Consider the following 23,979-nt stretch of genomic DNA (forward strand, 5'->3'; position numbering starts at 1 on the left):
TACACGCACGTTGCCGCGCAAAGTTTCACGCGACATAGCTAATGCGAAAAGTTAACCTCTCTTTTCCATAAATCTTGATTTGAAGTTATTCCATCGTGATATTCAACGATGTTGACAAAAAATATGTTAAAATTAAGACGCTTCATACATGATACTCGATTGAGTTCTCTTGCTCAATTGTCACCAAAGTACAAAGAAGATGTAGAGAGTAAAATGCTAGCTTGGCAGATACACTCTTATGGCAACGTGAACGAATTAAAAATGTCAAATGTTAGAATACCGATAATTACAAATCCGATGGAAGTTTTGATCAAGGTCCAAGCAGCAAGTGTTAATCCTATAGACATTGCAATGATACGTATGGCATATCACTCTCCTCGCATTAAGATTATGCATGTTTATGTATTGACGTATTAAAAGTGATTATGTCTTTGACAGGTGGTTATGGTGCAACGTTATTAAATCTTATGCGTAAAGCAAGGAACTTTGGTGGCTATGCGTATAGCGATTTAATTGAATTTCCATTAACTTTAGGAAGAGATTTTTCTGGAATTGTAGTCTCAAAGGGACACAATGTTGGAGATAAACTAAAACTGGGAGACCAAGTATGGGGTGTAGTTCCTGTAGATAAGCAAGGCTGCCATGCTAATTACGTGGTTGTTGATAGTAGCTTGGTAATTTATATATCTTTACCTACATATAATAAAATATATTTTGAGTTAAAATTATGAGGCAAATTATACGATTACAGGTAAGGCAATATCCAAAAAACTTATCATACACTGAAGCTGCAAGTGTTTTGTATGCTGGATTGACTGCATGGTCTGCTTTATGGATTACTGGCGGTTTGTGTTATAAAACATCTATCGGTACAAGATTAAATAGAAGGATACTAGTATTAGGTGGTTCTGGAGGTGTTGGTACTATGGCTATACAACTGTTGAAAGCTTGGAATATGCATGTAATATAATATTATTATATTACTATCGCATATAGTATTGTCCTCTTATTGATAATTATAACAAATTTCTTCAGGTAATAACCACTTGTAGCAGCGATGCTGTAAATATGATGGAAAAATTAGGAGCTAATGTTGTAATAGATTATAAACAACGTGATGCTGATGCACAAATAATTTCTGAAGGACCGTATGTAATTTAATATCATTTAATTTGTAATATTTCACTTATCAACATTTTATCAATAGCTATCATCAATTATATAAATAAATTTTACTTGCAGATATGATATAATTTTGGATTGCTCCAATCAAGGACCAGACTTAATAAATTCAAAGGGTTACCCATATTATACTTATATAACACTCAATTCTCCATTATTAAAAAATATTGATCAGTTGGGATTAATTGCTGGAACTTTTAAAAATCTTGGTGACATATTTAAATATAATATTCCAAAGTCTAATAACAAAGGTTCTGTAAAATGGGGCTTTTTTGTACCATCGGAAACAGGCATGAGTATGCTTCATGATTTTGTTGAATGTGGACAGGTATATTTCTATTAGATCATTTTCATTCTATAATTAAACATAATATACAAATAAATATTCATGTTAAAAGTATATTTTATAGATAATACCAGTTGTGAAACAAATATATCCTTTTCAAGATTTACCAGCAGCATATGAAAGAGTAACGCAAGGTCATTTACGAGGTAAATTAATTATTGACATGAAATAATATCTATTATAACTCTTTTATAAAATTTCTTTAACATTTTGTTATTCTTATTAAAAAATTTTAATTTATTTATAATAAATATTTACCTTTAATTATACGTAATCAATGTACAATAGTATATTTTGTCTTTTCTTTTCCTTCTCCTTTATTCCTTTCAAACCCTATTTTATTCTTTACATCGGAATAACAATCAAATGCAAGTTCTATTGCTTTTTGTGAACCTATCTTTAAAACTTCATTCAAATAAAATTGTTCGTTTAATAATCTAAATATCTCTTCCTGAATTGGTTTTAGCTTCTCTATTATCACATCTGCTAATACCAATTTATACCTATGACATTAAAAAGATATTAAAATGTAATTTTAATATTTTTAATGAGCAACATTATATATAAATAGAAATACCTACTTTCCAGTATCCAAACCTTGTGCATCTTTACAAATCTCTTCGGGTGACTTTCCAGTAAGTAAAGAATGAATAGCAATTAAATTTGAAACACCTGGTCGTGTTTCAGGTTCATAATTTACTTCAGATGTGAAGTCGGTTATGGCCTTTTTAACTTTTTCTAACAGCACATCTGGTTTATCCGTTAAATCCAACCTACTTTTGAGATCTTTATCCGATTTGGACATTTTCTTTAAAGGATCTCTTAGTGATTTTATTCTTTGACTTGCATCACCTAAAATGTACTTTCAATCAGCCATCATATACTTTTCTTTTTATTCAAATATTTTTAATAACATTAGTCATTATTTACACATACCACAAATAAGGCTCCGTGGTATTGGAAAAGTATCTCCATACCTTTTATTAAAAGAGTCTGCTAAATCCTGTGCTAATTGTATATGTTGTGCTTGATCTTGGCCAACTGGTACATCTGTAGCTCTAACATATAATATTGTATTTGCCTTTTTATTCTATAGAATTACAAAAAAACATTTACAAAACTTAGAAGCATATAAATTAAGACATTATTCAAAGGATATACCTATAAAGCAATATATCCGCTGCTTGTAAAACAGGATAAATATATAATCCTAAAGGAATAGTCTTTAAGGTTTGACTTTTTTCTTTGAATTGCGGCAAATGTCCAAGCCTAGCCATGGTAGTAATACAACCAAGTATCCAACATAATTCTGAATGCATAGAAACATCAGACTGTTGAAATAATATGCTTTTCTGTGGATCTATTCCACATGCCAATAATGTGGCTGTTACTTTAAAAATATTATCTTTCAATGTGACAGGATTCTATAAAAATATATAATATATACGAATTGTTGATATTGAGATGATATATATATATATAAACACTATGCATCATATACAATTATTATACATTTTAAATTCTCTTACATAGGGTAATGTAATAGAATGCATATCTGCAATACTCCATATAACTATTTTTTCTGAATTTTGTAACTCTACCCACTTCTGTATTGCACCTAGATAATTTCCTAAATGAACATTACCAGTAGGTTGAATGCCAGAAAATATTCTCCTTGAATACTCAGTTTTTACAAACTATAATCACAAATATAAATATGAAAAAATTAAAAATCTTTAAAGAACAAAATAACCTTCAAATTAATTTATTCATACTTTTTGACTAAATGATCTTATAGACTTTGCATTATGACAAACGTTAATATTCCAACTATGAGATATGAAAACACCACATTTAACGATTCTCAACATATTTTGTAAAAAAAAGTGGTATACAAATTTTTATAAATATTAATTTATATAATCCGTTACCGTAAGGGATACATTTGAGTTTTCCCGCAAATGAACAACTTAAGAAGAGGCAATGAAATTTCATATACATTTCATGTTTAGAATTTCGTGAACTTAGCCGCTAATTCACACTACTTGTTATGATAAAAAAGCGCCAATTTTAAAAATAGAAATATATTGTAGTTTTTAAATTTGTAATGTGTTGTTGTATAAACGTATATACAATTAAAAATAAACAACAAATTATTTCTCATGATGTTGAGAATATAAATATAAATATCTTTACGGTTCTTATATAAAATGAAATATTAAGTGAAATCGTATGTACATATATATATATATATATATATATATATATATATATATATTTTTTTTTTAAATACAAGGCAAGGTCATTATACTAAGAAATTCGAATAAATAAAGTATTTTTATTCTTATCAAGTGTAATTATTCCTACTAAGCGTAATTATTATTTTTTTATTCTATATAATAACGTAGTTTTAAAAAAAACATTGTTAATACAATTTATTTATTAACAATACAATTTTGGTAGATTTATTTATATGCTAATATTTTAACAATGGAACAAGATGGCAAAACATACATACCTTTAAATAAGAGTTTCCTAAAGAATAATATTAGTGGTAACGAAGGCTCTTGTTTAAATGTAGTAACACCATATGTATCTCACTCAAATTCATCTGTGTCTCGGTATGTAAATAGCATATTATTAAATAATAAATGGTAACACAAAAAATTTACATTTTTAGAATCAACGAATATTTTACAAAACTTAGCATAAATTCCAACATTACAAAACAGAAGCTTGAAATAAGTGGAAATGACAAGTATCTTGCAGGAACAATTCGAAGTATTATCACTAGCATGGGTCTTGTTCTTATCCAACCATCAATGTCTAATCTTTTATATTTGGATACTCCATTATTTGTATATAATCCAAATTCTCAGAATCAAAGTTTTACAAATTATGTTTACTTAGGCAAAATTGATGATATCTTTGGTTCTGTGAAAGAACCAATGTATAGTGTATCTTCCTTATTAGAAGAAATTAGTATATTAAATGTTGGAGATCAAGTATATTTTCTTCTCAATGATCCAAATACAAAATTTATGTCTGTTGAACATAAATTAAACAACACTTTCAATATAATAAAGCACAAATGTAATGAGTAAGAAAAAAATATTGATTAATGATAAGAAATGGTTAAATAAAATTCATCTTAAATATACTTAAATACATTAATTAGCTGTACAGGTACAATTATATTTACTAGTTTAATTGTAAGAAAAAAAAAGAGAAAAGAAAAACAAATTAAATAAATAAAAATTGAATAAAAAAGTAAAAAACAAGAATAATACTTTGATAAAATTCAAGCATACGATTTGAAATATAACCGAATACAATCGAACAATCGCCTACGCATGCGTGGGAAAGCAATATGAACTTATGTTGAGTAGGACTTATCTATTCAACTAATATCAAACTCGTCGACTTATGTCGACGTAGTCGTCGTACTAAGTACATCGAAGTGTAGTTGTCTAATTTTGTTAGTATTCGATATTACTAATTATCAATGTCAATAGTATTAATGATATTACAATAGTATTCAGTGCACTCTTTAAAAAACCGCAAGGTACAATAAAGTTTCGATGCGTATATCGTAGTGACACAAAAACAATAAATTAATTAAAGAGAAATTTCATACAATTCATTGCCATGCATTTGTGTAGATAAATCTCTATTTTTTATGGAGAATTATATATATTATAGAATATAGTTTATATTATATTTCGATTAAGTTAAAATCAATCGCCATACAGACATACAAAAAGCAAGGAATAGCCGTAGATCGAATGGCATTATGGAAAACCCACATAAAAAAATGATGACGGTATGTAACGGTACTATAAAAAAATGCCTTCTTATCATAAAATATAACAAAAATAACAATAGATAAGATTTTTATCATATGCATGATAAAGTCATAAAGTATTTATATATATATATATAATTTACATCGCGACGAAATTGAATAAGGGTAAAAAATGTTTAAGTCAAATAATATTTTTTTATTTAATAAGATTTTAAATAATTTTGCCTTTTTTTTCTAGTCATGTACTAATGTGTCAGAACAGGCACATCATGTATCAAGAACAAAACGTGGTCAAGCTATAGGTCATGTAAGAGGTTTTCGTGGATGTACAGTATGGTTGACTGGTCTCTCAGGAGCAGGAAAGACTTCGATAGCTTTTCAAGTGGAAGCAATACTAGTTGATCATGGAATTGCAGCATACGGGCTTGATGGAGATAATGTCAGAAGTGGTTTAAATTGTAATCTTGGCTTTAGTAAAGAAGACAGAAAAGAAAATATAAGGAGAGTTGCAGAAGTTGCAAAGTTATTTGCAGATAGTGGACAAATTTGTTTATGTAGCTTTGTATCGCCATTTGAAGAAGATAGACAAATGGCAAGGCAAATACACAAAGCCTCGGATCTTCCATTCTTTGAAGTTTTTGTTGATACTCCGCTTAATGTTTGCGAAGCTAGAGATACAAAGGGACTTTATAAAAAAGCACGACAAGGTGCTATAAAAGGTTTTACTGGTATAGATCAGATGTATGAAAGACCTATTAATCCTGATTTGGTGGTAACCACAGAGAACTGTACTTTAGAAGAATCAGCTGCAACGGTGATCGATCTTCTGGAAAAACAGTGTATCATACCAGTATTACCAAAACCTACTGCACCTATAAGAGAACTGTTTGTTCCAGAATCCAGAATTGCTTCTGCCAAAGCAGAAGCAGACACTTTACAAAGTGTAGAAATTACAAAGATCGATGTACAGTGGCTTCAAATTCTAGCAGAAGGATGGGCACTCCCACTTACTGGTTTCATGAGAGAAAGCCAATATCTACAGGTACATAATACTTCTATACATATGCTTATGCTTCTGTAAAAAACTGATATATATATATATATATATATACATATACGTTGATCGAAAATAGAAAAATAAAGATAACTTTTTCATACTCTTAACACAATTGAAGGCTTTAGGGGAAATGTTTTTAGACTCAACATTTGAAATGTCTACTTGAAGGTGGAAAAGAAGTAAATCAGTCTATTCCTATAGTTCTTGCAATAAGTACTACAGATAAACTTCGTTTGGAGGGACATTCAGCGATAACACTTAAATATAAAAACAAGGCTTTGGCAATATTACGAAGACCAGAGTTTTATTTTCATAGAAAAGAAGAAAGATGTGGGTGGCAATTTGGGACTAACAATTTAGGTCATCCATATGTGAAGATGATTTATGAATCAGGAGATTGGTTGGTAGGTGGGGATATAGAAGTTCTAGAAAGGATTAAATGGCACGATGGTTTTGATATATATAGATTAACACCAAATGAAATTAGAGCAAAATGTAGAAAAATGAAAGCTGATGCAGTATTCGCATTTCAACTTAGAAATCCTATACATAATGGTCATGCCTTACTTATGCAGGTATATTTCTTTTTTTATCTCACTTATTTAAATTTATCCTTCATAATACATTTGATCACAGTAACATGGAACATTTTATTTACAGGATACGAAAAAACGTTTACTCGAAGAAAGAGGTTTTAAAAACCCTGTACTATTATTACATCCACTAGGAGGTTGGACGAAAGAAGACGATGTACCTTTACATACAAGAATTATGCAACATAAGGCTGTTTTAGAAGAGGGTGTACTTGATGCAAATTCTACTTTGCTAGCTATTTTTCCAAGTCCTATGATGTATGCTGGTCCTGTTGAAGTTGGTGAAAATTTGTACAATTAATATGTGCTAAAAAATGTATAAATATATATTTATAAAATTTGTTGTTAAGGTACAATGGCATGCCAAGGCCAGAATGAATGCAGGTGCAAATTTTTACATTGTGGGTAGAGACCCAGCTGGTATGCCACATCCAAATAAGAAAGCTACACCTGATGGTAATCTCTATGATCCTACTCACGGTGCGAGAGTTCTTTCAATGGCACGAGGATTACAAAGCTTAGAAATCATTCCATTTAAAGTTGCGGCATATGATAAGAAAAATAAAAAAATGTCCTTTTTCGATCTAGAACGGAAACAAGATTTTGATTTTATATCAGGAACGAGAATGCGTGGTAAGAAATATTTCGTTTATAGATATATAAATAAGATATAATGTATGTATGTATGTATATATATATATATATATATATATTATTATTATTAAAAAAATCATATTAAAAATACATTGTTATTGTAGATTTAGCTAAAGCAGGAAAGTGTCCACCTGATGGTTTTATGTCTCCGAAAGCATGGAACATCCTTGCACAATATTATCAAAATGTAAATAAGAATTAATTAAAATTCACTTAGAATAATTTTATAATAGTCTATAAATTAGACCACTTCATACAGTGCAATTAGTCTATTTGCATCCTCTTATACCGATTGACATATGCCACACTATACAAAAGTAAGAGCGAAATATGGTTTTAACTACATGTTTGTACATGTATATTTAAAATTTTTCTCTTGTACAGCATAATATCGGGAATTTATCCCTTCATTAGATAGGTTGATGTCTATTTGCAATGATTCTGCAATGTGTAAGTAAATTTTATTTTTTACCTACAAAGAAAATGACGATATTTTCTATATATATAGATATATATATATATATATATATATATATTTTACATATGTATATGTATTAACAAAGAATACGAAATGTGTGACATATATGGTATGTAATATTGAAAATATTTCGAATTGATAACATAATAAACGTAGCTTTAGTAGCGTAAGGTACAAATTAGTTACAAAATACTTATGAAAGAGAAAACAAACTTTATAGTGATTATGTACAAATGAGAATAATTCAATGTATTCAACTAAATAATAAACACATTACGTGCACACAATATTTGGCTTTTCAAAGGCTGCTAAAGTAACAGAACAAAGAATTTATGATAGTGAAAATATTTTTTATTACCACGATAACGTACAGACGAAGTTGGATAAAAAATGAAAACAATATGACAAAATAAAGTACGGAATTTATATCAGCATATTTTATGTTTTGCATTACATAACTGATCAATACTGCTTTTCTAACAAGTAAATCAAAATTATAGATGTCTAGGACAAAAGGTAAAAAATGTTACAAATGAATATTGTAATAAGCGAACATTATTATAATTGTGTTATTATTGTGATAGATACTTTAATATATTCGTATAATAAATTAAAAATAATTGCTTTTTGTTCTTTATGGATTGTATCCATAAATTGAAAAATTTCAAATATACTTTCCAAAGAATAATCATAATATAAAGAGATTAACACAGTTAATCGTAATTAATTATACTGATTATACAGAGGGAAGAATATTTAAAAAATCTCGATTGTAACGTAATTTCAAATAAAACTTATAAATTCATATTTTTTATCTTATTCTATTCGTATATTTAAAATATATACTATTTATATCAAAGGATTTATTATGTTTTCTTTGCAAAGCTATTATGTTTACAAATATGTTGTTTTTCAACTGAATCCTATATTCCATAATGACATCTTGTAATGGAATAAGTAAGTTTTTGATAAATGGACAAGATCTCAAATATACAAACATATGCTTAATGATACTGTCGATCTTACAAATAAATGATTATCTAACATTGCATTAATATTTAACATTCTTATTCCTTTCTTTTTTTTCTTTTTTTTTTTTTTTTTTTCTTTTTTTTATATAGATTTGTACATAGTATCATAACATAGCAAATAATAATTATTTCTATTTACTATAAAGTATATTTTTTTTTTCTTTTTTTTTTCCTTTTTTTTTTTTCATTTATTTCCTTATAACTTGAAAATTTTATAGACTTGTGTTTCAATATGAATTGCAAATATGAAGCCTTTGTTTCATCGTATTTTACATTGTTAACATATATTTATATGTATAACCTTACAAAACTGCTACTTTAGCAGTGAAAAACCGTTTTTTATGTTACAGAGTACGCAAATATCACACTTTATATGTAGTCATTATTCGTATAATTACTTTAATATAGAAAATATCCTGAATTTATTTTACAGGAATGTGACTTTCCTTTAGAGAGAAAGCACAATACAATTTTACCTAGAACCACAAAATGTTTCTTTACAAATACGATTTTATCATAATCATAAATAGTCAAATCATTCCTTTTAATTGTTATACATTATAGATGCCGTTGCTAAATTGACTTCTGCGTTCGTATCAGATAAGTCAGGTAAAGATAACATTACAGGAATAACTTGAATTTTTCCAGAATCATCTTGTTGTTGTAAATGTACTACAGTTCCACTCTGTAAAATTTCATTTGTCATCATTTCATCTGCCATTATTTCTGCAGATTCTATGTTGTCTGCGGTTACTTCTTCTGTATACACAGTGGTATCCTCCATGTTCATGATAACTTCTGCAGCTTCGGAAGCTTCCCTCGATGTCTCTTCATAATCCTACGATATATCACAATTTAAAAAATATATATTAAGTAAGATGTGTGTTAACTAACAAGTCCTTAATATATATTATAAATTTATATATATACCTGTTCATAGACCTGCTCGTATTCTTCTGTAATTTCTGGTTCTTCAAATTTGACAATTTGTTCTTTCACAAATTTTTCTTCAAATGGTTGACTTGATTGTTCTTCGTATTGACCTTCCGTAAGCTGTGCATTTACACGCGTCAGTTCTTCCTGTTCTTGTTCAGAACAAGAGGTTTCTTCTTGAACCTTCGAGTGCTTAATATTTCTGCCAGGTACTATTCTTTTAAATCCAGATCCTCCTAAACTTTCGTGACGTCTTTCATGTTTGTTCTTATCACCCAAATACTTAAAACGTTGTCTACAAACACTACACGAATATGGTCGTTCGTTTGTATGAGTTCTTTCATGACAAACAAGCGCGCTTACTTGTTTACACCTCCAAGGACAGTATCTACACTGTAAAGGTCTTTCGTCGCTATGTCTATTTTGATGATGCTTGATGAGTTGTATCTTTGTCTTTAAGTTAAAACCACATATTTCGCACGTATACGGCCTTTCCTCAGAATGAGATATCATATGAGTCTTTAATCTAAGTTGATTTACAAATCGTTTTGGACAATGAGGACACGGCAATGTGCCTTCCAGCCTATTATGAGTTACCATCATATGATGCCTCAATCTAACCTCAGAAGTAAACGTCATATCACAATCCAAACACTTCATAGGATCTTTCTCCATATGAGTATTTTTAATATGTGTTCTCAAAATCATTTCCGTTTTGAAAGTTTTATTGCAATGATAACAAGCAACTCTTCTCTTTTCTGGTAATCCATCTACAGCCTCTTTCACAATGCCAGGAAGTGATTCGTTATGTATATGAGACATATGCCATTCTAATGATCTTGTTGAAATCATAGATCTATTACATATATGGCATGTATATTGCCTTCCATCTTTGTGTACGCGATTTCTATGTATAACAAGTGTAGAATGATTTGGAAATTTCTCGCCGCACACTTGACAGGAGCATTCCTTCAATCCTCTACTATCGGTTTTTTCATGAACTCTCATATGGAGCCTTAATCCATCCCTCCTATTAAATCCAACGCCGCAAGTATCGCAACGATATTGTCGTTGATCTTCATGTATTCTAACATGTTGTTTCAACGTTGAACTATTTTTAAACATTTTATCACAATGCGGACATTGTATAGTGTAAGCTTTGTGAGTATACATATGCTTTGAAAGGCTATAAAATGGTACTAATTTATGACAAACCGGGCACTCCCTTTTGTTCCCTACAGGTTGATGTTTACGAATTCGATGATGTCTAAGACTGGCGGGGTTTTTAAAGTCTGCCCCACAATCTTCACATAAATAAGCTCTCAATGTTGTGTGTACAGATTTTAAATGAAAGCTCAATTTCTGTTTGAAAGCAAACTTTTTTGGACACTTTGGACATTGATAAATTTTTTCCCAGCTCATATGTTGCGTTTTAACATGTTGATCCAATGTCCCTTGATGTTTGAATTTTTCACCACAAATATCACATAACTGGCCAAACATATTATCACAATGTTTTTGCTCGTGCTGCCTCTTTTTGCCTTTCGAATCTAACATTACATCACAGTATTTACATAATAATTTTTTAAAACATACCACATTATGATTTCTTTTTGCTTTGTTTGTAGGAAATTCTTCCATACAGTCTTCACAGTAATGCATAATTTTGAAATCATGCGTTTTCAAATGATCTTCGAGAACTTCTTTTGAAGCGAACGTTTCCGGACAATAATCACACTCTAAATAATGTTCCTCTGGTATATAATCTGCTGGTGTTGTTTCATCGATCAGGTCTGGTAAACTTTTTTGGAGAGATGTGTTATTTCTATCTTCATAAAGCGAAATGATGTCTTCATCTTTTAATCTGGTGATAACAATTTTTCTTTGCTTTAAATAATCTTGAAACTCTAGCAAATTTTTTTCTTTCTCTCCTAAAATGCGTGATAATTTCTCCATATTTCCTTCTGTATAAGACTGATCAAGTTCCTTCTGTAAATATTCTTTCTTTTTCTTTGCTTCTTCCCATTTTAATTTAAGTTTTGCTAAACGTGATAAATACTCCTTTGTGTTCACATATGCTTTTTCTTGGACTGACTTATCTTGCAGAGAATCTGAAACATCTGAAATATTATTTTCATCTTTGAGAATAGTACTGTTCATCGTACTACTGTCTACGTCGGATTCTGCTTTTAAATTTGAATTACTTTCTTCATATATAACTGGCTTTTGATCATCAGAACTTTCGACCCGTTTAATAAATCGATTTGGCGTTTCTTCATTTTTCATTGTTAAACTTGACTGGCTGCCTAAAACCTTTTCACGCTTTTTCTTATATTCTTCTATTTGTTCTTCTATAATCTGTTCTCTCTTATCCAATTTTTTTGTACGTTCTGTAAATAAATTCTTTTCCTTTGTTGTTAAAGTTTCGTATCTCTTTAAAATTTTGCCAACCGGTTTAAAATCAAAACCTTTTACTTTACTTGAATTTTTATCATCTTTCTTTTCAAATGGTTTATCCATCTTTTTAACTTTTACTAATAATATTTCGTTTGGTTTAGAACCTTTCACAGTAACATACATAATTCCGTCTTCTTGGGGATCATTAATGTTTAATGGGTTTTGTATATCTAATTTTTGAATTTTCGGATCTTTCGGACTTTCATTAGTATCAGATACATTAGTCGAGGTACATTTTAGCTCTTCATTATTTCCTAAGCCTTCCTTTTTTGTTTGCTGTAAAAGCCTGCGCTTCAATATATTCGGTTGCTTTGGAGTGTCTTTCCCAAATTCATTATCTTTAATTTCTATCTTTGGGCCAATTTGTAATTTGGAACTTAATATATTGTCCTGCGCAGTCTCTACTTTGACATAAGCCTTTAATGCCATGTCATATTTATATACGGTTTGATTGGAATCTTGATTAGCATCATCCTGATTCTGTATCAAATTATTACGCGATGAATCATGGAACACGAAAGATTGATTATTTGCCTTATCAACATTTTCCTTCTTATGTGCATTTCGTCTTCTATCTACGTGGCTACTTTCAATTTCATCATCGGATTCTGCGGCGTCAGAACTATCGGGTTGAAATGGCGGATCATCTGGATCAAATTCTTCTATCGATTCGTTATCATCGCTATGATGTTCACCTGTAACATCTTCAAAAATGTCAGACTCAGTTTTGAATGTTACATCAGGATTCTCTTTTTCTTTACTTTCTGAAGATATTGAGTTTAAAATATCCTTTAAGGAATAAATTGCAGATATTTTTGGAACATTTTCATCGTTATCAATGCCTATTGGTGCAGGAACCATAGTACAATCATAAGTCTCTTCTATTTGCTTTTGATTAATTTGATTGTTAGCTAAAGATTGCAATTTTTCTGCTTCTATATTACGTGCAACTGTATCAGTTAATGTAACATGAATTGATTTTAGCTTAACTTCAGCTTTTTTAATTTGCATAAAAAATTTGTAACTCATTTTCAAATCACAAATGCAATCCATACACATTTGAGTAGATAAACTGTCATGTGGATTTATTTCTTCTAAATGTTGTATCTGTTGGCTTAGCCTCATTTGAATACCTTTTTCACTGAAAATATCAACTAATGGAAGCTTCAAACCAGCGCAAGTTCGACAATACTTTTTCAATTCCTGCTTTGTATGTTCAAACATTGATATTTTTTCTTGTTTCAGTGATTTATTTTGCAATGAAATTTTTGTTAATTCCTTCAAACTATTTACATCGTGAGCCAAAAGCTTTACACGAGGTGTTATCTTTTTTAATTCATTTATATCTTTAACTTGTCCACCTAATGTATCTTTATTTATTGTTGAAGCAATTCTCATAGGCTTCAAAGCAGTTTTCGATAAATTATTTTCAAGCATACCTTTTTGACTGTTGATATTCGTCGTATATTTATGATTTTCTAATATTAATTCTCCATAATCATGATCTCTATTAAGCTTTGAATTCTGCATATTTATATGATCTGATCTTTATTTAATTTGGAAATTCCTCTTATGAATACATTTATTTTTTTAACACATTTTTTATTATTTTCATTTTAAAGTAACATATGTAGTTTAAACAGTAGCATTCTTTGTAAATAAATTGTAATGCCTTAGCATATATTTGCACTGACATAATAGTCTGAAATTATTAAAAAATTATTTATAAATCTAAAGAAAATTTCAATTATTTCAAAAATATAAATAACAAAAATATAAATAGCAAATATAACATATAACATATAATTTCTGTATAATACTAGCTTTAAGAAATTTTAAAAGTAGTTACCTTAAATACTTAAATTATAGAATATTCCTTTAAATTATCTTCGAACATAAATTGTATATGTATTCTTAGATATAGCATTAAACATTACTTTTAATACTTCTCTTTTATTCAAAATAATATTTTTCTATGCCCTCTATCAATAATTATCGAAGATTCAGATAAAACATGAATAAATAGGAACAATATTAAGCTTTTAATCAAACTGTATGTTTGATGATAACTTTTACAAGTTCTCCCATTGCAAATATTCTGCTATGTGGGCCTTAAATCAAAGTTTTTACAGTAATCAATGCTTCCTGTAAATCAGGTATCTTTATTCATAATTTGATCATTCATCTAATGTATTAAAAGAAAAATAAATTTCTTCATTTCATTTATGTGTCAAACGCAGAGATCCTAAATTCCTTATAATATATTGAGGTTAAGAAATTGTGATCAATCTGCTATTATAAATTATATTCATAAGTACTTTTATATTTACAAGTGGATGTTATACCAGTTTCAAATTATAAGTTTCTCCTCTTGATACACGATCTTACGAAAAGTAACAGCGTTATTCGAAAGTTTTTCCAATTTCTCACTACCATAACTTCTTCTTGACGATATCCAGATGGCGCGTAGCAATGGCGCCTCTACGTTTATTATTTTCAAGATATCATTGGCATTCTACATTTCCAAAATTCATGCCTAGCTTTGAATATGTCTTGTGCACTTTCAGCTTGGCGAATCGACCGCCTTTGGAGCATCAAACCACTGGTGAAAATATAAAACAAATGTGTTAAAGATAGATCAATGAATTTTTGATACATTCACTATCTGTAAAGATGGACTGCTGCCACGTTTGACTTTCGTGTTCCTAAAAATCTTTCGTCGTACGATAGTATGACGTCGTTATATTTAAGATGGCGACGATCGCAACCATATTGGGAAATCAAAATGTAAATTCTAAATCGAAAATTTATTTTCAATGTTAATCCATCAACAGTACTAAAAAAAAAAAAAAAAAAGAAAGAACGATTGTTGACATATAGTAGTGAGCAAAATAACAGAAAAAATTTTTCACTCCTACTACATAATGTTGAATAAAATATCACCTAAATATAATAATAAAATAACCTTAAGCATGTGACGTAATTTAATTTAAGTAAGTGAGTACACAGCTTAAAAGTGTTAACCAATACTTGTGAAGCATAGTAAATATTTTTAAAGAATGATTAACGATTTTGTATAGCTTTTTCGATTGATTAAGTTGATCATTTTTTATCATTTTATACGTGTATTTGCATCTGTAAATTAAGTATAGCTATGTATGTGTATGTACGTGTGTGTATATATATATATATATATATATATAATATATATATATACACATACACACGCACATACATATGGCAATAAATAATCAATACTATTTCAAAATTTTTAAATATTTAATATTACTTTTAAACAATGTTTATTATTAAATAATATTTTTCTCTTACCTGTCTTTAATTATATAATAATCAAAGTAACCGATCGAAATAACCGACATAGAAGAAAATTGGCGGGTAAAAGTATTGCGCGCGCAACAATTTCATCTATAAAATACTCTTAGCAATGCGACCAATCGCTAGTAGGTTAAAACTATCCCTCCGTGAGGAGTTTATTGTCGGCCAATATGACTAGGTAAATTGTGATAAGTTTGAGGTTATCTTCAACAAATTGTCTTATATTTTAAATGTATAAATATCAACTTTCAAAAGTATTTTATTGTTTTTAAACGTATTTTATACGACTGATAACGATAGATAATATTTCACTTTTTGTACGCTTATAATGATTGTAACAAGCCGATTTAAAGATGCTGGTGTCATAGGAGGTGAACACAGAATTTTCGAGTATCTCTCGATTTATTACAGGTCAAAGATAGAATTGGGAGATGTAACGCCTCATAATATAAAACAACTTAAACTCTTAAATCAAGTGGTGTTTCCAGTTTCGTATAATGAAAAATTTTATAAGGACGTTTTAGAAGCAGGAGAACTTGCTAAACTAGCATATTACAATGACATAGTGGTAATTAGACCGTATTATATTCATTTATTTTTATAAATTTATTATATGTTTTAACAATTATTTTCATATCAGTTATATTCTTCATTTGTTACTTGCAAAGAATATTATTCTATATTTGTAGGTTGGTGCAGTTTGTTGTCGTGTAGATACTTCAGAAAACTCTAGACGTTTATATATAATGACTTTAGGGTGTTTATATCCTTATAGGAGATTAGGAATTGGTACAGTGATGGTACAACACGTTTTAAAGTATGTCAATAAAGATGGAAATTTTGACTCAATTTTTCTGTAAGTATACATCCAAATCATTATGAAATATTATTTCTGAAAATTTCTTAACAAATGTATCGTATATTCCTAGTCACGTTCAAATAAGTAATGAAGGGGCGATTGATTTCTATAAAAAATTTGGATTTGAAATAGTGGAAACGAAACAACATTATTATAAAAGAATAGAGCCTGCGGATGCGCATGTTTTACAGAAAACATTGCGACCTCGAGCAAATCAAACGAATCAACAGACTATCAACTAATAAATTTTCTTGTACATTACTTCATTTCATCTTTTTCTTTACCATCACAAAATTATATTTGTCTTTGAATTCTATGAATAAAGCTCCTTGTTATTACATCTACTGTTGCATCAAATGTTATGGAGTCACCTGTACATAAATAACGATACAAATATAAAAATCTAAAGACATATTTTAATCTTATGTAGCAATCAATATCATCTTTGCATTATTTACGAAATACAGACTTGTGAAAAAGGATGCATAGATTAAAAAATTTTTGTTTTAACATAGCATTAAACCAAAATTAAAAGTTATATTTATATGATCAAAAATAAATAAATAAAATATACATGCAAATTAAAAATTCCAAAATTATTAATAAAAATTGTGTAACCATATACATATATTACAAAATACATAAATTAGAAATTAATTATATCAGATATTACATAATAAATTTTTTATGCATATTACCAAATCTAATAAATCGATCGAATATTCTCTAAATAATCACAAACCAGGTTGAAATAGTTTTACAGACCATCACATTTTAACAAAGCTTTTTAGCATATACACCATGTGTATAATTTTATATATATATATATGTGTGTGTGTGTGTGTGTGTGTATGTGTGTATATATAAAATTACAACTGTAATAATTCCAGGATCCTTTTAATGCAAAGTTCAGAACCTTCATATGCTTCTTTTGAAATCTACAAAAGTAAAATAATAAGATATAATTATATTATGTATTAATTATACATATGTAGAGATAATTAAGTAAAATTATCTCACTGGTGCTAAATTAAGAAATCCATGAGGCAAACCAGATAATATATCAAGAGTCACTACATTTCCTAGCAATTTTAGTTTTCTTGCAAACATAACACAGTCATCAAGACAAGGATCCAGTTCCATCGTCTACAATTACAATATCCAAATATTAATAATACTATAATTTTATTAATAATAAAATCTTTTTACAAATCTAATAAACTTTAGTTTAGATAAAATCTAACAGCCATAAACTCACTAAAATTTTGGTGGGTGGTAAACGAGCTAAGAGATCATCTGATGCAAGGTATGGACTCAATAATGGATCTTTCGGAACTGTGAACACAAATTCTTCTAAAGGACTTTTTGCTCGTGCCGTCATATCGAGTTCTCTAATTTCTCTTTTATCTCCACCAAGTGGCCATCCAAAAAGTGACCATGTTTTGCCATTACTTGGAGGGTTGACATCTGTACCATTATAATTATTTAGTACAGGGACTGAAGTACGTATGCTTGAATTTCTATACATTTCTAAAAATTTTTTGATATATTCTTGAGATCTAACTTCTTGCTTTGGATGATCTATGCCTAGTATATAAATAATATCATTGACTTGAAATCTATTTTTATTTTTATACTTTGATATTATATTAATAAATATTATTTAAATTCATTAATATGTATTGTAGGATTAATTTGTCTAACATTGTACGTACCATCAACATCTGTTAGGCTTACAGAGTTTAATGTAGAGTCAGATGGAAGTGAGGCAAGTTTATGTGCATCATTTGTTTCGTCTCCATTAGGACTAAGAGCTAATGCTATAAGATCACTCTCGCTAACTTCTGCAAATGATTCAGTTTCTGATTCTATCACTTCATTGTTACCTTGATTTTTGTCTTTAGGGCTGCAAAGAAGCTTCATTTGTATCACCATTATATTTTTTCAATTCCTTAAAGAAAAAGAAAAGAAAAAAGAAAAAAAAAATGATAATATTACATGCAGATACTATAAATCATTTTCAGTATTACCCTAAGGTCTTTTTATTATCCATTGCAGCATAAGCTTTTAGGCATCGCATCATAAAACCAAAAGGTAGCAATAGGTCAGTTAGACTTAATAACCGAGATGGTGATGTTACAAATTCTACCAATACTGGTGTATATGCCATAAAAATACCATCTGGTTTTCTTATATTCATTTCTAAACATTTAAAAGTAATTCCCAAGTTCAAATTTGCCCCCGCAGAATCCCCTGTTAACGTTTTATTTTATGAATAATTGAAATAAGTTCCATTTAATTGTACATTCAAATAAATTCGTATCCTTTCGAAATATTGAAGATGTTTTACCAATAAGAAGTACTTTTCGTGCTGTACTTCCAAGCAGTGTACTCGCATGATTCAATGACCATGCGTAAGCGTATAATATTTCTTCAAGAGCACGAGGAAATGGTGCTTCTGGTGCTAAACTGTAATCTATACTTAAAATAGGCACACCTAATTTTACTGCCCATGTTCGTAAATAGGCTTCATGCGAACGGGAAGTTTGTGCTACAAAGCCTCCCCCATGAGAATGGATAATCAAACTCTCGGATAAACCAAGTAATTCACCTCCAATACCTGCAGATCCGACCTGGAAAAAAATATTTTTATCTTATCTATAAGATAAATAAATATAAAAATAAAAATATTACATAATTGTTATATAATTAGTATACCATTCCAACACGACGTACAGCACTAAGTAATCGGACATGTATTGGCTTTCTCCCTATATGACTGTTTGGTATTGGAATAGAGATTTTACCACCATCAAGTGTATCAAGTGTTAATTCTTCAGGAGGTATAGATATCACTTGATTTATACTTAATGGTACTACCATTGATACTGAACTGCATAGCATTTCTGAAATAGTCAATGATAGAACCTTAACGAATTCCACAATCTAGGATCTTTTTTTTTTCTTTTTTCTTTTTTTTTTTTTTTCTTTTTTTTGGAAAGAAATTTTACCATTTTCACTCAAAAACCAGAAAGCTTGACAAAATGAAACATCTGCATGCTGAGATACGTGAACAATACGACGTGCTCTTGCTTCTGGATCCAATATATATTTTAAAGAATTAGCGCATCGTCCAAATAATGTTCCATTAGAATAATAAACTTCACTAAATGAGGCCAAACAAACTGATAAGGTTTTTAAAATATGTTTTATATTGTCACAATACTGAAATAATTATAATAAGCCTTTAATATTTAATCTCAATCTTATAATTGGAGGAATTTTTAAAATTACCTGAAATCCTAAACATCTACCATAAAAACAATATTGATTTATATTCTCTGCCTGATTTAAAAGTTCTTGTGGAGTATGTTCATTAGAAGAAAACAAAGATAATTTTCCGTCTTTCATTCGATCGCTCCAAGAGTAAAGAGTTTTCAAGTATTGTAGACAAGTGTATAAAGATGCTAACAACTGAGAGCAAGCCTCAATTTCTCTAAATACATATAAAATTAATAATTATGCTGCATGTAAATTACATGTATTGATATGTTTATATTAAAGGAATAATGAAAAATTATTATTTACCGCATATAATAACTTTTACGAAAAAGGAAGGAATCCTTTTGACAATACATTTGACGGCATACCGTACCAGAGTGCATAATACATCTATCAACTAATACTAAAAAGCTTCTATATCCATTTCCTGGGGTTTGTTCATCAAAATCAAACATTGGTGCGATTCTTGATATTTCTTTATATATAGGTTGCATCTTTTCTAAGTGATCCAATATTGCCAAAAGACCAGCTCTGATTCTTGATCCATTTTCATCTTGATGCGTCGAAAAGTAGTCTTTATTAGCGTGGCACAGTTCTCGTAGAGCTCCCCATTGCAGAGGTTCAAATTCTTCAAACGGTCTTTCAAAATCATCATCAAGAGACATTTGAAATTGTTGTCAACTGTATTATGATTAATATAATAAGTAATCGAGGAATGATTTTTTAAGAATCTCTTCGACTGGATAATACTATTATTGTATACGCATTGATTTTCATAATTTTAAAGAAATTCCATTTATATGACAACTTCACCATTCAAAGTTCCTTGAGTCCATAAACAATGAAATCTGTATAAAAATTAATAAATAAATTTATTATAGTTTATTTAAAAGATATATTTCATAATATTACTCTTTCTTCATTTTTATATTTAAATAATAAACATTGACAAATATTCACAACTCATTTACAAATCATTATTGTATAAAATCAACCATATTCTTATAACTTTGCCATATCATGCAGTAAAATGCAATCGTGTACTACGAACATCATTGTTACCATAAAGCTTTTCGCAATCGATGAGCGTTCTCCAAACACAAATGCGTCATTGATGAGAGTACGCTTTTCTTTAGAAAGACGGATACTGACTGGACAGTTTTAATCCGCGCGCTTACGAATATCCAATCATCGTGATTCAAGTTTACTATTACTTGTTATAACTGATAAAAGATGTTACCAGCTGGCAAAAAAATATTATCTCACTGTTACTGATTATACATAATATACTGAAAAAGGCAAACTACCTTACGATTGTTGACGCTGTTGATCTTATTAAAAAATATGGTGAACAAAATTTGTCGTATTTTTATATTTATTAACATTGAAACATCAATGCGATATAAAATTTCATTATTATCAAACCTGTTATCCTATATCAAAGCATATATATATTTATATAGATATATTCTAATACAAAATTATTTTATCTTTCTCCGATCGGACAAACTTTGGTCTATTTGAATATATATCGATTTTGCAGATTTCTACAATTCAAAAATTCTACAAAATTACGAATTAATATTTATCTCTCGGTTGGAATACCATCAGAGTTAATTTAATAATATAAAGTATTTACTTTGTTAAAATTTTGCAAGTTGACAGTATCAATAACAACAAAGAAAGACAAATAGCGCTAACGATTTTCATAATACGTATTTTATACGTATGACTCATATCTATTCAGCCTTATAATTTACACGCTCTCATTGTAAATAATGAAACATTAATAAAATATTTATTACAGTCACTTTGAATGTCGAGTTAAACAAACTTCGACTCGAGTCCCGTATGGCGCTTATGATTCTAACCTTAATCAAGATCACTATTATTAATTGTTGTCTATGTCGGACTTATTTTTTTTCCCAATAATAATGATATTAACTGGTATAAATATATTATTGTGATTAAATATATTATTGTGAAGAGCTTTCTCGTCTATAAATATCTAAAGGTATTTACTTCTTTATTACGTTAACTTTGCATTTCTTTGAATGCATTAAAGTAAATATGTCAGTTCGAATTCGACGTGGAACTTTGTAATATATTATAATAATGTTAATGCGAAAGATGTGTTTTATTTAATAGAATGTAATCGTGTAAATCAAATATTTAAGGTTAGAAAAGAAATAACTTTTAAAGAAAAGTTTTAAAGAATGTTCTGCATGAAATTTGTATTAAAAAAAAAAAAAAAAAAAAAAATAAAAAAAAAAAACAATGTAACATGAACAAAGTAATATTAAAATAGAAATATCTATTGCACATGTTATATGTTTACAGGGATATATTTTATTTTTTTTACAGCAATTGAAAAGATCATTTACAAATATAATGGAAATTATAATACATGGATTTGGATGGTTTTTATCTATGAAATGAACCTATTTTCAAACAAAGCAATGAACAATATCTCTGGTCAGTTTCGTAAGACCACATGGGACCCTATACTCATTATTTCACAAATAATAGCAGTACAGTCTGTCATGTATTTTTTTCTTGGAATTTGGATCTGGATTATAGCATCGCTTTTAGGCTCTACAAATTCTTTGGATTATGCCTTTCAATATAAGGAAATACACATTCGTGATTTTGGAGGACAATTAGTAATAGTAATCTTTATTTTGAATGCATTAATAGGTGCTATGGCCTTATGGTGGTTAGTACAGAGAACAAAACAGTGTATGGACTTTGCATGTACAGCTCACTTGATACATTTGTGTTGTTGTTGGGCATACAATGCCAGTTTTCCAACTTCGTTCAGTTGGTGGAGTTTGAATATTGTTTCCTTGAGTATAATGTGCGTATGTGGAGAATTTCTTTGTATGAGAACAGAATTGCAAGCAATACCACTGAGTATGAATAATCAAAAAACAGCCTTGTAATAAAAAAGTGTATATATATTATCTAATGAACTTGTTAGATTAATAATATGAATACACTTTTCTTTAATATTTTCTTTTCTTTATACTCATATATCTAAATACTTCTCTTAGACTAATATAGAAGTATAGGTTTTATAAACTATTTATACATATAAATACACTGGATTATAGCGATACCAAGAAGTTACTACTCATTTTATTAATATAATATAGTATTAATATCATCAATTTAACATATAACTTATATATTTTTTACTATTTATATTCAGTCTGGATATCACTTAATGATGATCTTCCTTGTGAAATTGCAAACCACAGTAACCGCAGACATTTGAACCTGGTTCATCCTATATGAAAGATAATGAATTTGTTTATAGAGTTTTACTTTGGATAAGCGATGATAATATTTTATTGCTTTTTACCAAATTGATATAAACTTTAGGATGTCCTAAAGGACCACCACCACCGTCACACGCTACAACACGATCTTTTTTAGGGATAGATTGTACTTTAGATATATAATTTATAGCCCAATTAGGATTAACATGTTTTGGCCTATCGATAAATCTTGCAAGTCGGTAGTCGTCGTCTTCAAATTTCTAGCGAACAGATAAGAACGTTTATTTATAATAAAAGTGTTGTTTTATATATGAACATATAAAATAGGTACAGTATAATTTTTAGAAATCTATGTAGGATTCGATGTCATCGAAGTAAAACTATTTCCAAATAACCTTACCTGTCCGGTATGAGTTACTTCATCGGATGATTCATTTGAGTATTTTCGTACCGTTAAAGTTACTACTGGTACATTTGTTCGTGATATTTTACTGGAAGATTCCAGCAGACGGAAAATACTCCTGTTCGCCATATTTATTAACTGTTACGACACTGTACCGTAAGAGGTCTCCTATTTATGTTTTGTTTTCGTATTATACAATTTAGGTTAGTATGTTCGTATAATGAACATCATTAATATTTAACGATAAAATATTTGTCAATAATGAGTATGACCAATAGGATA

General features: G+C 29.0%; 9 protein-coding genes across 21 annotated transcripts; 5 read left to right on the forward strand and 4 right to left on the reverse strand.

The window, feature by feature from the left end:
• The first annotated feature begins 75 nt into the window (after nucleotides 1–75).
• On the forward strand, nucleotides 76–1,729 carry LOC124430407 (reticulon-4-interacting protein 1, mitochondrial). The gene is made up of 6 exons (XM_046976937.1): nucleotides 76–358; nucleotides 439–674; nucleotides 752–961; nucleotides 1,036–1,148; nucleotides 1,243–1,510; nucleotides 1,593–1,729. Exons 1-6 carry the CDS (start codon nucleotides 109–111, stop codon nucleotides 1,698–1,700), a joined length of 1,185 nt encoding a protein of 394 aa, XP_046832893.1. The 5' UTR covers nucleotides 76–108; the 3' UTR covers nucleotides 1,701–1,729.
• Nucleotides 1,429–3,553, reverse strand: LOC124430408 (tryptophan--tRNA ligase, mitochondrial). The gene is made up of 7 exons (XM_046976938.1): nucleotides 3,304–3,553; nucleotides 3,058–3,225; nucleotides 2,690–2,952; nucleotides 2,465–2,586; nucleotides 2,110–2,380; nucleotides 1,787–2,031; nucleotides 1,429–1,537 (listed from the first exon to the last, which is right to left on the reverse strand). The coding sequence occupies exons 1-6, from the start codon at nucleotides 3,397–3,399 to the stop codon at nucleotides 1,803–1,805; spliced, it is 1,149 nt and encodes a 382-aa protein (XP_046832894.1). The 5' UTR covers nucleotides 3,400–3,553; the 3' UTR covers nucleotides 1,429–1,537; nucleotides 1,787–1,802.
• A 295-nt stretch (nucleotides 3,554–3,848) lies between these two features.
• On the forward strand, nucleotides 3,849–4,777 carry LOC124430365. Its single transcript, XM_046976808.1, has 3 exons — nucleotides 3,849–3,900; nucleotides 3,992–4,149; nucleotides 4,209–4,777. The coding sequence occupies exons 2-3, from the start codon at nucleotides 4,019–4,021 to the stop codon at nucleotides 4,630–4,632; spliced, it is 555 nt and encodes a 184-aa protein (XP_046832764.1). The 5' UTR covers nucleotides 3,849–3,900; nucleotides 3,992–4,018; the 3' UTR covers nucleotides 4,633–4,777.
• A 186-nt stretch (nucleotides 4,778–4,963) lies between these two features.
• On the forward strand, nucleotides 4,964–8,444 carry LOC124430364 (bifunctional 3'-phosphoadenosine 5'-phosphosulfate synthase-like). Its single transcript, XM_046976807.1, has 6 exons — nucleotides 4,964–5,351; nucleotides 5,572–6,375; nucleotides 6,531–6,965; nucleotides 7,051–7,260; nucleotides 7,334–7,616; nucleotides 7,742–8,444. Exons 1-6 carry the CDS (start codon nucleotides 5,322–5,324, stop codon nucleotides 7,837–7,839), a joined length of 1,860 nt encoding a protein of 619 aa, XP_046832763.1. The 5' UTR covers nucleotides 4,964–5,321; the 3' UTR covers nucleotides 7,840–8,444.
• Nucleotides 8,445–9,403: 959 nt separating this feature from the next.
• On the reverse strand, nucleotides 9,404–14,527 carry LOC124430477. The gene is made up of 3 exons (XM_046977106.1): nucleotides 14,386–14,527; nucleotides 10,077–14,238; nucleotides 9,404–9,984 (listed from the first exon to the last, which is right to left on the reverse strand). Exons 2-3 carry the CDS (start codon nucleotides 14,064–14,066, stop codon nucleotides 9,691–9,693), a joined length of 4,284 nt encoding a protein of 1,427 aa, XP_046833062.1. The 5' UTR covers nucleotides 14,067–14,238; nucleotides 14,386–14,527; the 3' UTR covers nucleotides 9,404–9,690.
• A 664-nt stretch (nucleotides 14,528–15,191) lies between these two features.
• LOC124430481 (probable N-acetyltransferase san) lies at nucleotides 15,192–17,071 on the forward strand. 3 transcript variants are annotated; one of them, XM_046977129.1, is made up of 4 exons: nucleotides 15,192–15,323; nucleotides 16,284–16,440; nucleotides 16,562–16,728; nucleotides 16,802–17,071. In XM_046977129.1, the coding sequence occupies exons 1-4, from the start codon at nucleotides 15,268–15,270 to the stop codon at nucleotides 16,971–16,973; spliced, it is 552 nt and encodes a 183-aa protein (XP_046833085.1). In that variant the 5' UTR covers nucleotides 15,192–15,267; the 3' UTR covers nucleotides 16,974–17,071. The 3 variants fall into 3 exon arrangements, with proteins under 3 accessions (XP_046833085.1, XP_046833086.1, XP_046833084.1); XM_046977130.1 differs by lacking the exon at nucleotides 15,192–15,323 and adding an exon at nucleotides 15,911–16,050; XM_046977128.1 differs by lacking the exon at nucleotides 15,192–15,323 and having other exon boundaries at nucleotides 16,057–16,440.
• Nucleotides 17,072–17,483: 412 nt separating this feature from the next.
• LOC124430479 (hormone-sensitive lipase) lies at nucleotides 17,484–21,207 on the reverse strand. 9 transcript variants are annotated; one of them, XM_046977118.1, is made up of 11 exons: nucleotides 21,076–21,207; nucleotides 20,320–20,861; nucleotides 20,026–20,227; nucleotides 19,743–19,956; nucleotides 19,450–19,637; nucleotides 19,082–19,364; nucleotides 18,762–18,984; nucleotides 18,447–18,637; nucleotides 17,990–18,318; nucleotides 17,752–17,877; nucleotides 17,484–17,669 (listed from the first exon to the last, which is right to left on the reverse strand). In XM_046977118.1, exons 2-11 carry the CDS (start codon nucleotides 20,676–20,678, stop codon nucleotides 17,601–17,603), a joined length of 2,184 nt encoding a protein of 727 aa, XP_046833074.1. In that variant the 5' UTR covers nucleotides 20,679–20,861; nucleotides 21,076–21,207; the 3' UTR covers nucleotides 17,484–17,600. The 9 variants fall into 9 exon arrangements, with proteins under 9 accessions (XP_046833074.1, XP_046833073.1, XP_046833071.1 ...); XM_046977117.1 differs by having other exon boundaries at nucleotides 21,065–21,198; XM_046977115.1 differs by having other exon boundaries at nucleotides 20,974–21,105.
• Nucleotides 21,208–21,249: 42 nt separating this feature from the next.
• Nucleotides 21,250–23,022, forward strand: LOC124430482 (protein SYS1 homolog). 3 transcript variants are annotated; one of them, XM_046977132.1, is made up of 3 exons: nucleotides 21,250–21,360; nucleotides 21,821–22,027; nucleotides 22,378–23,022. In XM_046977132.1, exon 3 carries the CDS (start codon nucleotides 22,431–22,433, stop codon nucleotides 22,953–22,955), a length of 525 nt encoding a protein of 174 aa, XP_046833088.1. In that variant the 5' UTR covers nucleotides 21,250–21,360; nucleotides 21,821–22,027; nucleotides 22,378–22,430; the 3' UTR covers nucleotides 22,956–23,022. The 3 variants fall into 3 exon arrangements, with proteins under 3 accessions (XP_046833088.1, XP_046833089.1, XP_046833090.1); XM_046977133.1 differs by lacking the exon at nucleotides 21,250–21,360 and adding an exon at nucleotides 21,471–21,739; XM_046977134.1 differs by lacking the exons at nucleotides 21,250–21,360; nucleotides 21,821–22,027 and adding an exon at nucleotides 22,071–22,190.
• A 98-nt stretch (nucleotides 23,023–23,120) lies between these two features.
• On the reverse strand, nucleotides 23,121–23,865 carry LOC124430483 (NADH dehydrogenase [ubiquinone] iron-sulfur protein 6, mitochondrial). Its single transcript, XM_046977135.1, has 3 exons — nucleotides 23,695–23,865; nucleotides 23,378–23,554; nucleotides 23,121–23,302 (listed from the first exon to the last, which is right to left on the reverse strand). The coding sequence occupies exons 1-3, from the start codon at nucleotides 23,824–23,826 to the stop codon at nucleotides 23,237–23,239; spliced, it is 375 nt and encodes a 124-aa protein (XP_046833091.1). The 5' UTR covers nucleotides 23,827–23,865; the 3' UTR covers nucleotides 23,121–23,236.
• Between the last annotated feature and the right edge of the window lie 114 nt (nucleotides 23,866–23,979).

The sequence above is a fragment of the Vespa crabro genome, chromosome 18, assembly GCF_910589235.1.
Source record: "Vespa crabro chromosome 18, iyVesCrab1.2, whole genome shotgun sequence".
In the NCBI taxonomy this organism is placed as follows: Eukaryota; Metazoa; Arthropoda; class Insecta; order Hymenoptera; family Vespidae; genus Vespa; species Vespa crabro.